Source organism: Carassius carassius, chromosome 41 (assembly GCF_963082965.1).
Source record: "Carassius carassius chromosome 41, fCarCar2.1, whole genome shotgun sequence".
In the NCBI taxonomy this organism is placed as follows: domain Eukaryota; kingdom Metazoa; phylum Chordata; class Actinopteri; order Cypriniformes; family Cyprinidae; genus Carassius; species Carassius carassius.
Window position 1 is genome coordinate 26,439,856 of NC_081795.1, and position 16,494 is coordinate 26,456,349.

Sequence of the window (16,494 nt, forward strand, 5' to 3'; positions counted from 1 at the left end):
TTACCTTTCAACAATATTAGCTTACAGAGTAAAGTACACATACATAACAAAATCCTGCCAGAGCTAACGTTACACTGTATAGCCTAGAGAGAAAAAAAAGTTCTTACAAGGGAAACTCTTACAATAAATCAATACACTCACCATACGGTCTATTTCGGTTACCACTTATTTTCTCTTCAATTGAAAACAAATGAAGAAAATGCACCTTTTTAAAGACACCGAAAACCTCTCGCGCACATTTCCCAGAAACAAACAAAACATCCACTGTTCATTAGCGCTAGCACGCCAAGAAACACGCAGGTGAATCGAATACCCGTAAAATACGCTCCGCCTATAGACCACACAGGCGCTAGCAAGAATTTTACAAGTAATACCAATAGAAGCTGGACCTTCCAAATTCTACCAAACATTTGAGGACGAGCCCCCAATTGTTACGTTCCGGCTCAAGGAAGTAACAAAATAAAGGGATCAGAGTCCAAAAATTAAATTAAACAAAATATTTATTTTACATCTAGGGGTTATATGAAAAAGAAAAAAGATGTTCGACAAAAAATAAACAAACAATAAAGAAAAAATCAATATGAAGGTCCAGCTCCTGAGCACAACTGCGGGACAGGGGACAGGGGACAGAACTCCTTCCCACAAAGGACAGCCATCTTAAATACTGCTTTGCAAATTCAACACAGGTGTGGATCCTTATCTGGCAACCTATAGGGAAAAGAGAAAACAACAGAACAAACCCAAAACAAAACTGAGCCGTAACACAATTAAAAGCAATTTTAAATGCAAATTTTTAAGAAAACAAAAGTAATATCTCATATCCACCATACCTTACGAACATCCGGAAGTGAATGAACCTGGATATGCGCATTAATGACAGTCAGTACGGCGCACAATCGTATTTACGGTTAATACATATACGTTACTGCGCATGCACGGTAGACACACGTCATGTACATACGTGACGTCGCCGCGCTACAGTCTGCAGCGAGGAGTACTTGATTTAACATGCTATAGATCAGCTTATCACTGTAAAACCCGACAAGTTAACTTAACTCAAACCGTTTGAGTAAACAGATTGCCTTGATTTAAACCATGTAAGTTATAAAACTTTGCATTCAAGTAATTAAGTGATTAACTAAGTGCTGATTGAGAATTAGTGATGAACAGCTGCTGTTAACAAACAGAATCACTGAAGAAAAGAGAAACACAAGAACTACTACAACTGACTTCAGACACAGCCTTAGATGAAATCAACTGAAATAAAATACATGAAATCTCTCAAGATCTGATTAAACAACCCCACAAACAGCATCACCAGCTCCACTTATTAATAACCAGACTGACTTTATTTCTGTCAGACGTCTACAGAAGATCTTATTGAGAATGAACTAAGGTTTAGATGTTGATTTATTGTTTCATTTGAAGTAACCATGTTAGAGATCAGTGTTTGCTTTAGTTGTGCTCTTAACCCTTGACTTCTGTCTTAGTCTTTTCTCTGGCTGTTATAACCGTGTGTTTCTAAAACATATTTGTTGTAACTCAAAAGCCCAGAAGAAATGCCATCAAGTGCTAACCTGTATCTAGGTGTAGGTTGTTATACTTTATATAGGTGATGATAATCAGCAATTATAGAACTGCTTGGAGTCTAATCTCCGATGTAATAGGTGTTGTGTAACTTGATTGATTATAGTAAAAGTGATTCTAAGAGCCAGTGGTTCTGTAATAATCAGTTAATAACAAGGACTTTCCAGACAGTTTGGAGTTCTATGGTGTCAATTAGTCACACACAGACATCAATAATCAGCATATGAACCTCAAGAATGGTGACCATAAAAAAAAAATGCTGCAGAGCATGCTGGGAGCCATGGATGAGTTTTGTAATACAATAGTACCCAGCATGCATTGCAGTATTTTTTTTTGTTACCATTGTAGAGGTTCGTATTCTGATTATTAATGTCTGTGTTTGACCAACGACTGGCATAGAAGAGAAATGTATGTGTACAAAATGTTTATGAAGTCATTTTTATATTAACTGAATATCACAGAACCACTGGCTCTTAGTGTCATTTTTACTAGGTCCACTTCAACTAATTACACAACATCTATTTCATCAGAGATTAGACTCCGTACGGATCAATAATTGTGAATAATAATGAATAATTATCATCGCCAATATAAAGTATAATAACCTACACCTAGATACAGGTTAACACCTGATGGCATTTCTTCTGAGCTTTTGAGTTACAACAAATGTGTTTTAGAAACACACGGTTATAACAGCCAGAGAAAACACTAAGACAGAAGTAAAGGGTTAAGAGCACAACTAAAGCAAACACTGATCTCTAACATGGTTACTTCAAATGAAACAATAAATCAACATCTAAACCTTAGTTCATTCTCAATAAGATCTTCTGTAGACGTCTGACAGAAATAAAGTCAGTCTGGTTATTAATAAGTGGAGCTGGTGATGCTGTTTGTGGGGTTGTTTAATCAGATCTTGAGAGATTTCATGTATTTTATTTCAGTTGATTTCATCTAAGGCTGTGTCTGAAGTCAGTTGTAGTAGTTCTTGTGTTTCTCTTTTCTTCAGTGATTCTGTTTGTTAACAGCAGCTGTTCATCACTAATTCTCAATCAGCACTCAGTTAATAACTTAATTACTTAATTGCAATGTACATCTTCTTTAAGTGAACTCAACTGAATTAAGTTCAGAGTACTCATAACTGTTAGTTTTTTCAACTTAAACGGTTTAAGGCAATCGGTTTCCTCAAATGGTTTGAGTTAACATAACTTAAGGATATCTGTTTACTCAAACCGTTTCAGTTAAGTTTACTTGTCGGGTTTTACAGTGATTCATCCCTTTTATATTGTCATTTTTTGTATAGCCTATAGAAATAACAGTTTTATGAAAAATTAGATATTATATTAGAAATGAATTTGCCTTGTTTTCCTCCACATATGCCTTTTCTTAGTAAATAAACCTATTAGTGAACACTACAGTTTTAACAGTGATCAAACTTAAGTTAGCATCAGAGATTTTACATTTATGTGGGTAAATCCCTTACAGTGGAGGTAAGCAATCAATGCGGGTTTAAGACGGACCATTGTTATCAATATATGTCTTTGGAAAACAACCTGAGCTTTTCTTGTGCTTACATTTACAGCTATCACCAGCAGGTGACGCTCATTATGCAGTATTTAAGACTTTCAGTTCAGGTATGAAAACTTGATTTGGCTTTCCTGACAGCAGAAATATTCTACCACTTCCACCAGTTAAGATCCTCCTATTATATCCTCCTTTTGAATTTTTTTCCCTGTGTAGTCCAAAGACAATATCTAGATTGCTGTTTTATGAAAAAATACTTTTATCAAGAATCAAGATAAGATTACCCCCTTTTTTTTTTTTTACATTAGTTGGCATTCACCACACCTCAAGTTTTCTTACATTAAACAGTAACGTTTGAGGGGGTGGAAAAGTGTACAGATGTGGTTCTTGATTAATGCAATTGTAATGAATATCTTTATTTGATAAACAAAATAACCTTGTTTTTTATTTTTTCATTTATCGGTACAGCAAGCACTCCACCAAGATGCTACACAAGGATCTTAAAACGGTAAAGCTCAGTGACCTTAATGCACACTGAACTAAACTGAACATTACAGTGACACCATAAACAAAACAAAACAAAAAAAACTTTTCAAATTACACAGGGCTGTTCAATGATTAATCGTGTCCAAATTAAAAAGTCTGTGTTGACATAATATGCTTGTGTTGTGTGTGTAGATATATATATATATATATATATATATATATATATATATATATATATATATATATATAGAACACACACATATAATCAACAATTAATAGTTGAACATCCTTATTACAATAGAAACAATCGACAAGAAGCTACTGTTGCAGAATATTAATTACGGTTTGCAGTGCATCAATAGCTAGACTACCAACAGGTCCTGCAAGAATGTCCACATCCTGCACTTGTTGCATCTGTGCCTGGGTTGGACTGAATTGGTTAGCAGGAACTGTAACAACTTCCTGCCAATACACAGCAGGAATTGCAACTTCTTGAGCAGGTCTGTGTCCAAAAATCTCTGCCATGGCAGTGAGCGATGATGTTTGCCTCTGAAGACATGCTCTGACAAACATCTGATATGGTGTGTGGTAGCCAGCAGTGCGCAATCCATGATTGTTCCACTGTTCCCTGAAAACCTCCAAGTCCCGGTTAATCCAAGGAATGTTCACATGATGCAGTGCCCACATGTGTCGCTCGTTGGTACAGTCAATGACTCCATCACTCTCGAGAAAGGAGAAAAGCTGGTGGTACACATTAGTCATACCCCGCCAAAGATCTCCCCAAAGTCTCTCGATCCTCTGGTTGTGCACACTTCTACCACGGATGGCACTTCCTCTCTCAGATCCATGATATATATTCATAAACAAACAAACTGTATTGTTTTCTCCTCCGTGGTCACATCTTACTCGAGATGGAACACCATACCTAGCTGTGGCTTGAACAAACTGGTCAAACACTGTGCCAGCCCTGTTGTTGTCAGAAGCTTGCAAAAATACAACCAGTCTGCTGAAGCCACAGATCCCCCCATGGATCACTATTCTCCACCTAAAGATGAAATAAAAAGATGAAAAAAAATGTGTCTTCTGTGTTATGATTAAATAAATTAATTCAGGCTTCTATGTTTACACATGGCAGGAATGTAAACTCTCAAAAATAAAGGTACAAAAACTGTCACTGTGTTGGTACCCTTTCAAAAGATATGCTTTTGTTCCTATTAGGTTCTAATATGTACCTTTAAGGTACCAAAATGAACCCTTTAGGTACAAACATGTACCTTTTAAAAAGGTACTGCCCCAGTGACAGCTTTTGTACCTTTATTTCTGAGTGTCTAGGGTCACAGTAAAATAGTATTTTCTATATAATGTAATGTCACTGAATCAATATTATTATTAATACTAAAACAACAGAAACATCTCAATTACAAGTGCCATAACAGGAGGAGAGTGATGTATGTGCACTGTAGTGCCATGGAAATGATGCATGCAAGTTATGTAACTGATGTATCATCCACATCTACCTGATCAGCTTGTGGTTCCCATCTATGTGCCACAGAGAGTTAGGACCTGCAACATTGTAGGTTCTCCAGTGCAGTCGATGAGATAGTGCTCTGTGTGCAGCTCCGGCTGGGTTCACTCGGATCAAACTCTCCCTCACTCTCCTCCGCTGAACTCGTACACCCATAGTAGCCATTCTGGCCCGAACAGCATTAGATCCAATTTGTTCATTTTCTCCAACCAACTGCCGAACGACTTCGTCAAGTTCAGCCTAAGAAAGGTGTGCATACCTCATGCTATCAGATAAGTGGAACCGCCTAGAAGATAACTTCATTTCACTGAACATGACCATGATACAAAAACAACTTCTGATAACAACAGCAGTAAAACAAAAATTACAGCATCAGTAATAACTACACCTTAAAAAGAAAAAGTTTGACATTATAAAATAATAATAATAAAACAGTTGTACACTTCTGTTGTGGTGTGATTTTCTAAAACCACAGCGAATACACTTATTTTACGTAACAGTAAAATGTTATCTTCAAGACACCATTTTAATCTTGTTATCTCCTCTGAAGTAGACTAAGTCACACTACTGATTTTGAATGCAAACAATATGGCCATTGGTTTTGCTTGTACATGTGTCATAAGTGATTTAAAAAAAAATATTTGTCAACAGTACATATTGCATTTATCATGATAAATTAGCTTCTGCAGTGTTCAGAAGAAGTTAATTTACTGCTGGAAATCTAATAAAATACATAAACAAACATGACTGAGGAGATGTCAGTAAAAAAGTAAGGACACTTGTTCTATTACGTGGATACAAATTCATCATGTAATAGCGAGTGAGATGTCCTTTCTCGATTTACCAAAAAATATCAATTTGAAGACCAAGAGATACCCAATGCACCTTAAAATGAGCAGTATCTACCTATTTCTCTAAACATTAAAAAAAACGATTTTAAAAAAATTGCAATGAAAAAAAAAAGTTATGGTGTGAGTATGGAACTGTTGTTCTTTCTACCTCAGTCTCCGTTTGACTGTACTGACTGATACTTCCAAGACTTCAGCCATCTGGGAAGCTGTAAATCCATATGAGAGTAGGAATCTCAGTTGTTTTTTGGTGACATGGTAGCTGGATCGCCCAAAATCACTTGCCTGGACCAGTGGGGCTTGATATCCAAAGGTACCTAATGTCAGCAAAACACATTTCAGCCATTATCCAAAGATCTGAATTAAGCTCTATCCCTGCATCTGAGATTCCCGCATACTGTTACAGAACGAACTAATTTAGACTAACTAGCTGTTAAAACAGTACATTCTATATAGTATGTGTTTGTGCAGTATGAATACATTTCAGACACATTACATTCGCCATGTTTTCTTTTGTCATGTGAACTGTATGCTCCTTGACCAATGACTAATTAACAACTGACAAAATAAGGTACTTATTTAATACAACAATTTAATAACTTGATCCTATATAATTTACACTTGAAAAGTCCCAACATGTTTCCGTTATTTTTAATTTATTAACTTGTTTGAATTTGGGGCCTGTTCAGCTCCAGTGGCCCATGGGATAGAATAGTGTCCATCCAATCCATACTGATAATTCTTAGTGGAAGCAGTGGACCAATCGGGTATAACTCACCTATTGTTATGCTGAGGTTTCGACATACTGTTCAAGACACATACTGATTTTCCCTACTATATTGTATAGAAGTATGTGATTTTGGACACAGCTCATGTCTTTTTAAGGCTAATTTACTCCACAAGTCACAACACCAAAAACTTAAACAACTGTGAAACAAACATGTTGAAAGTCCACCTTGTCTTACTGGATTAAGAAAAATCTCTTTTCAAAAAAATCTTATATAAAAATAATTGATAAAATATAATGACACGTGAAACTATTTTATTAAAGTGTTTGCTATGGAAAATTGACTGAACCAGAGACAATTTATAAGAGACATGCCACTTCCTCAATCTTCAATCCAACTATATAAGGAAATCCCGTAACGGCAAAGATGGTGGTTGTGTGCACATGTCCCGCCCCTCCCGCTGGAAAGCCAATCATCTGCTTTTAATAGTCAAGCTGGGAAACATTTAAGCCAATCTGGTGCTTGTCTTGTTAGTCTGAAATAGCTGCCCGGAGGTGTTGCAAAGATGGCGGCCGAGTGGCACGACTTGCCTAAAAGGACTTTGACTGAACTGAACTATTATTTATTTGAATATTTTAACCTTTTAAATAGGATGATTAACATCGACAACATAAATTCATCACTAGAATCTGTAGGAGAAGAGAGCAATAGAATTAATTTTGTTTCGTTTGGCTCTTCATAGGGTTCAGCGTTTTGCTACCAACATTCTTCTTTTGTGTTATGCAGTAGAATAAAAAATAATCAGGTTTTGAATGACATGGTGAATAAATGATGAAAATAAAAGAAAATGATTTAAATTTTTTGGCTGAACTATACCCTTAAAGTTTTACTCACTGGTGAGAAATGGCCCACAGTATTAATAAAAGTCATTACCTTCTTCAGTTGACAAAGCGGTTTTCACAAGTTGAATAAATTCGCTAACTAATGGGAGAAGTTCATCAGCATCATTAAGATGGAGAATCCTCCCTCTTGCCCATCTTATGCTCCTTTCAAGGGTTTCCAGTCTAGGGAATTAGCACAACAAAATGGGACACAAACAAATCTAAATTACAACATCTAATATCAACATTTTTTAATGGGAATGTAACGATTACAATCTCTATACCCATTCAAGCACAGCTGAGAACAAGAAGACTGTTTATAACTCTAAATTGAATTTTTTACAAGCAATTAGGTTGAACAAGTTCAAAATTCTGACCCCGCCAAATTATTACACCCTAGCGTTGGTAGGTTTAGGATTAGGTGTGGACGAGGGGTTAGGATTAGAGGTGGTGTTAAGATAAACCAATTAGGTAGTGACGTCAATGAGGAGTGTAATAACAAAGACTATAGAATACCCTTAAAAGGACTTTGGTAATAATTTGGCAGGGAGTCGAAATTATCACGACACCGGTATGAAAGAAAAAATTAGGGTACGCTCAAAGTCCCAATTTTGGGGATTTTCTCGGAGGTCATATTTGCAAGGCATCCATAAAACAATTCAAATCTTTGGGGAGAGGATTCCTGAAATCTGAAAAAAATGCTTGACTCGAACTCATAATTAAATAACGCATTTCAAATCAGTAACCAAATCTGGCATAAAATACATCACAAATGTTGTTTCTTTTGCTCAAACATAAAAAAAATATATATTTTTTATTTCGAAGAACCAAGGTGCATGTTCAGTTTTTATGGGAACCAGAGTTCCTAAAGGAAGCTGCAATGACATAACGACTATCAATCAGTAATTGGCTCTTTTATTGAGGCTAACGTTAGATGTATTCCATCATATTGCGCTTTGTAGTTTCTCCAGTTCATAACTAATAGGAGTGAGTGAACCGTCTTTTCATATCTATAGTCAGTTGCCAGATCAAGCTATTATAAGCTGTTTTTTGTTTTTTTAAACTTGATTTTGCACTAAATGTAACACTTTAGAAAGTTAATAAAGTAGGAAGTTGCTGTTTAGGGTCAGCGACAGTCTTATCTAATTTCCAAAATATTTTAAATAATTTCGGTTTATTTTATTTATAGGTTTTTGTTTATTTTAAGTGACATCTTGTCAAAGGCAGCGGCTATTTACACTAAGTGCAAATAGCAGCATTTTTTTGTGATAGGCCTACGCTATTTACACTAAGCGGAAATATCTATAGATTCGATTTCTACTATGTTAAAAATAGCAGGATTTTCTCCTCTGTATACCACTTACTGGAAATAGTGGAAATTATCTGCACCTCAGTATTGTAGTATATTATAAAACAGTATGCAAAAATAATAACTTATTGAGTCCAATTTAATGGATGCCACCTTATTGGGACAATAAAGCCCTCCCTACACCTACCCTTAACTCTTTGATTATTTACTTTTAACTGAAAATAAATGCTTTTCTGATGTGATTTAAAATTTGAAAAGGGAAAAAAGAAATTGCCAAAATGAGGATTGACCACGTCAATACATGCATATCACACGTTTTACCTTCTGCACCACTAGCAGATGCATCTTTTCAAGAGTATACAATTAGTTTTATTTATAGGGGTTATTATAACACAATTCTATAAACCCCCTGGACCTCACTAATTTTCAAAGCCTGGTTACGGCCACGTCATTTAACACAGCATACCAGGCCAAACATGCTCGTGTTGTCCATTAATTATTTCGTAATCGAACGTAAAGTAATTGCTACTCTATAGTACTTACCTTACAAGCACCGGTCTCAGGACATCACTGGATACATTATCCGTGAGTAAAATTCTAGCACTTTGTCTGTACGTAGCTTTACAATGATCCAGAAATCTTGCGAGAGCCATTGTCTTTTTTTCTATCCCACTTCCTTCAACCAAAAAACAATCACCAAGCAATCACACTGCCACCTCCTTATGATTTGATTGGCAACCTAGTTAAAAGGTGCATTACTGCAACCTACCAGACGGTAGTGTGGAGCAGCAGATTGCAAGAAGGAGAATAAAATTAATTCTAAAATGGGCGGAGGAAGTTTATTTGGACAGAATCTCCCCTCGATTTTAGCATGTGTAATTCGCATGTAGAAGTATTTTAAAGCTGTCAGTTATTTAGGCCAGTTAAGCAATTTAGAGGAGTTATATAAATAAATACTTGTAACTATTTGTTCACTGTATTTCACTGTTGCGTGATTCCCACAGGGTTAATTTGCATAGATTACAACATTTATAACAAACCAGCTCAAAGAAAACTTTTTTATAGACTTAAAGTGTTCTTAAATGCAGCCTATCCAACTGAAGTAGCACAAACTTAGCTGTTTATTAGGGTAGATGTATTTCCAAACACCCATTCAAATTTCAATTGTTAACTCATAATACATAAAGTATTGTGTGCAACACAGCTTTGACAAGACCTCAAAACGTTATAATGTAATCAATTAATCCTCAATTTTTAGGCTTGGCCTATCAGCTAAACTTTGAAAAGCACTATGTCATTTGATAAATTCCCCTTAAGACTCTTGGGTTATTTGTAATAACAGACATCAAATAAGAAAAACTAAGAACTGGTTCTGAACTATTTTGTTTTGTGAGAACATTCAACTATCCATTATTGATTACAGTTACTTTAAGCCAGTCCAAAAGTGGGAGCTTGAATAATGCCCTCACACATGTACTTGGTGAACACTTCATAGGTGTTATGGATGGGAAGTTTTAGTTTTACAAGACAAGTATTGGCCTCAGGGTCCTTTCGCCCTGTCTCATGAATGAAATTCAGCGTTGGTTGCGGAGAAAAACCCAGTGCTGGAATTTGGATTTGGAGGTACTGATTCTCATCCCAGCCGCTTCACACTCGGCTGCAAACCGTCCCAGTGCATGCTGAAGGTCCTGGCTTGATGAGGCCAACATGACAACATCATCCGCAAAGAGCAGAGACGAAATCGTGTTGTCACCAAACCTGACCCCCTCCGGCCCCTGGCTGCGCCTAGAAATTCTGTCCATTAAAATCATGAACAGAACCGGCGACAAAGGGCAGCCCTGCCGGAGTCCAACATGCACCGGGAACAAGTCTGATTTACTGCTGGCAATACGAACCAAGCTCCTGCTCCGGTCGTACAGGGACCGGATAGCCCTTAGCAAAGGGCCCCGGACCCCATACTCCCGGAGCACCCTCCACAGGCCGCCGCGAGGGACACAGTCTAATGCCTTCTCCAAATCCTCAAAGCACATGTGGACTGGTTGGGCAAACTCCCATGAACCCTCCAGCACCCTGTACTGTAGAGCGTATAGAGCTGGTCCAGTGTTCCACGGCCTGGACGAAAACCACACTGTTCCTCCTGAATCCGAGGTTCTACTATCGGCCGGATTCTCCTCTCCAGTACCCTGGCATAGACTTTCCCAGGGAGGCTGAGAAGTGTGATCCCCCTGTAGTTGGAACACACCCTCCGGTCCCCCTTCTTAAAAAGAGGGACCACCACCCCGGTCTGCCATCCCAGAGGCACCGTCCCCGACTGCCACGCGATGCTGCAGAGGCGTGTCAGCCAAGACAGGCCCACAACATCCAGAGACATGAGGTACTCAGGGCGGATCTCATCCACCCCCGGTGCCTTGCCACCGGGGAGTTTCTTGACTACCTCGGTGACTTCAGCTTGGGTGATGGACGAGTCCACATCTGAGCCCTCAGCCTCTGCTTCCTCAATGGAAGACGTGACAGCGGGATTGAGGAGATCCTCGAAGTATTCCTTCCACCGTCCAACGACATCCCCAGTTGAGGTCAACAGCTCCCCACCTCTACTGTAAACAGCGTTGGTAGGGCACTGCTTCCCTCTTCCCCAGAAGTCCAATATCTGAACACCGCTCGGGTTCAGATCGGGGGGCTGTTCCTCCCAATCACGCCCCTCCAGGTGTCACTGTCGTTGACCACGTGGGCGTTGAAGTCCCCCAGTAAAACGACGGAGTCCCCAGTCGGTGCACTTTCCAGCACCCCTCCCAGAGACTCCAAGAAGGCTGGGTACTCTGCACTGCCGTTCGGCCCGTAGGCACAAACGATAGTGAGAGACCTATCCCCGACCCGAAGGCGCAGGGAAGCGACCCTCTCGTTCACCGGGGTAAACTCCAACACATGGCAGCTGAGCTGGGGGGCTGTAAGCAAACCCACACCAGCCCGCCACCTCTCACCATGGGCAACTCCAGAGTGGTGAAGAGTCCATCCTCTTCACCACTCCCGGGCCTGGCTCCAGGGTGGGGCCCCGGCTGCGCCATACCGGGCGACGTCACAGTCCTTTGATTTGGTCTCCTCATAAGGGGTTTTTGAACCGCTCTTAGTCTGACCCGTCGCCTAGGACCTGTTTGCCTTGGGAGACCCTACCAGACTATATGTACATTTAAAAACATGTTCACAGAAAATCATGTTACCCCAGTACACCCAAGTGATCATATAAGTCAGTGGTTCTCAAACTTTTTTCGTCTTGCCCCCCTTTAAACCTTTAATAAAATCTGGAGCCCCTCCCCCCCAAAAAACCCACAAACACCTCTGACCAAATAATTTCACTACAAATCTAAAAAAAACGAGTTTTTATATAGAACAACATGCAATGAAACACAACTGCATTATTTTCATTGTTTTTTTTTTAAGTATATTTCAGTGATGCTTTGTATGAACAATATATAAAAGGTCCGATAACAGTTGTCAGCAATCAGCAATCAACCAATGAGCAGTTGTTACAGAGCCACACAAGTTCAGCTTCTTGCAAGTTATGTCTTCTCACCAGAACCCATACAGCAATGGAGTGAGCGTCATTCAAAATAGCAGCTTGTGATTCCATTCCATCTGCTGAAGCTTGCTTTTCTATGGCAATTGGCAAGCAACATGTTGGGTTTGTACACACAGTGACAAGGCAAGATCTGAAGAACGATTAAGAACAGTGTCGGTCAACCCCTGGCCTCACATTTTTTCAAATAGGAGCAAGTTCACCATTGAAGGTAACAGTGTTTAGCACTAGCCAGAGGTTTGTAAATAAATAAAATAAAAAACGGCTCACCAAGTACTTTTCCATACAATAAGTGGGGGAAAAAAAATCTGCTCCAACCACTCTGGTACTGTCGTGAAACAAAACGAAGGCTTTGAAAACAAGATTACAATTTGTATTGGTCATTAAAGATGAACTTATAAGTACAAAGATTACATATAAAAAATATTATATTACTTACACACACACACACACACACACACACACAACTACATAAAATATACACACTTACTGTAGTAAGGCTTCTTCAGTCCTTCCTTCCACATAGAAAGTAATGGCTGCCTGAACTAACTGGTCCCGTTCCTCCATGGTGGTGATATGCCCCAGGGACCCCAACAAGGATAGCCTATCTGCAGCTTCCATAATGGCATCCCTAGCTGCTGTAATATCTTCTGCCTCACTGATCTTTGTCATGTACAGTTTATTAGTAGAAGTTGGCCTTTGTGATACCTACATTATTGTCTTGAATAATTAAGATTGTCATACCTTTTTTAATTTCCACTGGAAATCCAGATCAGTGATTTCTTCAAGAGAGGGTAATGATGATGGAATAGAGCACAGGTTTTGGTAAAGCCTCTCAGAAAAGAAGGAAGGAAACAACCCTCCATGCACGAGTGCCACCGCAATCATTATTTCATATATTCGGTACAGACCTCTCTGTAATGCTGCAAAAATAAAAGTGTTGAAAAACGGAAAATATATTTTTTTTTATCAGTAAGAGTGTGGGAAATAATTGCATAAAACAATTATAAATTGAAATCTACATTTGAAAAGGCATAAATATAATTTAAGTTTGTAAAAAGAGCAAGTTAAACAAGGATCATATATGAATACTAACCACGGCTATCCAGAGACAGATTCTTATTATTCTGTGGCCCTGTAAAAAGAGAGCGTTCCTTGAGAGCTACCATAAGGAGTTTGAAAAACTCCCGTTTAGGCCCACCCTCATCCACTGCACCCTCCGCTTGATTGAAGTCATCCATAAATACAACACTTAATTTGGCCTCTGGGGTAAAGGTTCTCCTTGCAAAGGCTTGCACAGCACCATTCATTACGTTTTGTCTGCATATATTTATCATGTTACTGCTAGGCGTCTCTTCAATACATACATTCGATACTAGGGTGGCCAGTAATGTTTTCAGATCTGGTCTAGAAAAATAAAGCATAACAGTAAATTAAAACCAATACATGGACAGTTATGTTCATAAGCAGTAGCAGTTAATAAAACATATTGCAGGTGAGGCTTTGCGATATCCAAAACAGATGGGCATATTATCTTGAATCTATATGCAACACCCAAATGGCCTGCTAGCAAATCAATTAACAATACATTAATAATAAAGTAGGAAACTTCCAATTACTCATTAGTGCCATTAGTGTCATTAACATGAGTAAAATCTGGTGAGCCGACAGTTCTATCCAAGTACCCAGATGAGTTGTTCTCATGCATGTTCTCTTCAGGAACCAGGGTGTGCTGACAGAACAAAATTAAAAAACCAAAGTAAACTCCTAAATAGAATTTAATAAGGTTTTGAATTTCATAGTTATGAGTCTCACATCAATGTCTGTGATGTCAATTACATCATCCCAGGTTACAAAAACGGTGCAGGACTCATTGATGTAATCCATTATTCTGCCCATTATCGTACTCCTGATTCGTGGCGCCATGGCCCTCTGGATGAAGAACACCTCTGTTGCCATCTCATCCGAGCCAACAAAGTCAAACAGGTGCTTAAAGAAAAAAAGAAATATACTGAGATATTAAAATACAACATTGCCTTGTATTCATAAAATTATGAATTTGAAAGGAAATCAAATTATGTATTGATGTTAGTAGCTTAGAATTAAAATACATTCAATGGTGGGGAATTTGGTATATTGGGAATAATGGTATGAAGTGTTCTGACATCTGAACCCACTTTACAGTATGAATACCTGAATTGGGTGTGTGAGGTAAAATCTTCTCCTAATGATATGGCCATCAGGATACTTTAATTGAAGTGGGATGCCATCCTGTGGCTCAGCCAGTCTGCTCAAATTGAGACGCCTTCTTTCCAAAGCCTGTCAAGAAAGCACAGTTAAACACATCAATATAAAATATTGTAGAAACTTCATTTTCTGTAAAGTTGCTTTGCAATTATTTGTACCTTAAAAAGCGCTATACAAATAAACTTGAATTGAATCAGTTTATGATTGGTTAAAGGATAAGTTCACCCAAAAATGAAAATTCGGTCATAAATTACTCACCCTCATGTTGCTCCAAACTAGTAAGACCTTCATTTTCAGAACACAAAATAAAGATATTTTTGATGAAATCTGAGTGGTTTATGACTGGTCCATAGACGAGAATACTTTTTGTGCACAAAAACAAAACAACTTTTATATAACTATGTTCAGAATGCCGACTCGCTATTGGGCGGCTCCAGCGTCAGCATCACACGCATGCGTAGTGGTGCTCACATGCACAGCGTTGCCCAATACTGAGTTGGTGTTCTGATGCAAAACCTGGAAGCACTGCACTGTGCCTACTGCATCTACTGTGTAGGAGACTGGTAGGGAAGAGAAGATATTGCTGAATAAAGTAGTTTTTTTGTTTTGTTTTTCACTACATAAAATTAAGGTTGAACCACTGCAGTCACATAGACTATTTCAACACTGTCTTTAATAATTTTCTTGGCTTTGACAGTAGCAATTACATTTCTGTCTATGGACTAGTCATAAACCTCCCAGATTTAATCAAAAATATCTTGATTTATGTTTGAAGACGAACAAAGTTCTTACGGGTTTGAAACGACATGAGAGTGAGTAATGACCGAATTTTCATTTTTGGATGATCTAACCCTTTAAATTAAACAACAAATGAGTCATGTACCTCTTTGCGTCTTTTCTCTAAATCAGCTTCTCTGCGTTGTGCCTGGTCCTGTGGGTAAATAAAAAAAATGGACAAATTCACATGCAAACACATGAAGACATGTATAAAACAGAAAAAAAAAGTTATAAATATATACTGTAATTGCTTACTCGGTCTTGGTCAGCTCGCAGTCTCGGAAGGTATTTCTTGTCTTGACTTTCACGAAGTGCACGCCACTCACGCAGTTCCTATTAGCAACATTAAGAATGCAAGACCATTCAGTCTACTTATGATTAACATTAATCTTTAATATTTTTTACATTTTAAAAGCCCCTAGTATTAAACTATTGGAGATTACACCATAAGCATAATTTTCTATTTCCATTTTTGTAGCATGAGATTCATGTGCAACCTGTAAAATTATCCTGTGTAGTTGCATTGCAATAACACCTCATTATCTTTCAAAGTAAAACTGCTTTTGATGTTGGGTAATTTCCATAGATAATAACTTATTAAATCACTTGAATAAGCAACTCTAAATCCCATGTGGATAAACTTACATCCCTCTCCATTGTATGCGGCCTCAGAGAATCTGAGGTATCGACTACCTCCAGGGAGTCTGAGGTATCGACCACCTGTACATCCTTCAGAATACCATTACAATACACAAGTTATTGTTAAATGAAAGAATATGGTATGATGTTAGAATTAGGGGTGTAACAGATGGTGGTTGATCCATGATCCATATGAACCAGGACCCATGGTTCGGAACACATGTGACTCGTGGATTAACTGCATTTAGCCATTAAATAGTAAAAGATTATTATTTGCACGTGTTTGTAATAAAAAATTTTTTTTTTTTTTAATAAATCAAATGCAAGCGGCAAATTTCACAAATCAGTTTTCTCTCTGCGCTCAGCCACACACAC

At 38.2% G+C, this 16,494-nt stretch overlaps 1 protein-coding gene and 1 long non-coding RNA gene across 2 annotated transcripts; both read right to left on the reverse strand.

The window, feature by feature from the left end:
- Nucleotides 1-3,723: 3,723 nt before the first annotated feature.
- LOC132123414 (uncharacterized) lies at nt 3,724-9,606 on the reverse strand. Its single transcript, XR_009426510.1, has 5 exons — nt 9,429-9,606; nt 7,629-7,759; nt 6,119-6,284; nt 5,112-5,405; nt 3,724-4,639 (listed from the first exon to the last, which is right to left on the reverse strand). It is a non-coding gene; the product is annotated as an uncharacterized LOC132123414 (long non-coding RNA).
- A 3,941-nt stretch (nt 9,607-13,547) lies between these two features.
- LOC132123265 (uncharacterized) lies at nt 13,548-16,196 on the reverse strand. Its single transcript, XM_059533827.1, has 7 exons — nt 16,126-16,196; nt 15,736-15,813; nt 15,587-15,634; nt 14,650-14,775; nt 14,272-14,445; nt 14,076-14,188; nt 13,548-13,863 (listed from the first exon to the last, which is right to left on the reverse strand). The coding sequence occupies exons 1-7, from the start codon at nt 16,135-16,137 to the stop codon at nt 13,548-13,550; spliced, it is 867 nt and encodes a 288-aa protein (XP_059389810.1). The 5' UTR covers nt 16,138-16,196.
- Nucleotides 16,197-16,494: the final 298 nt, after the last annotated feature.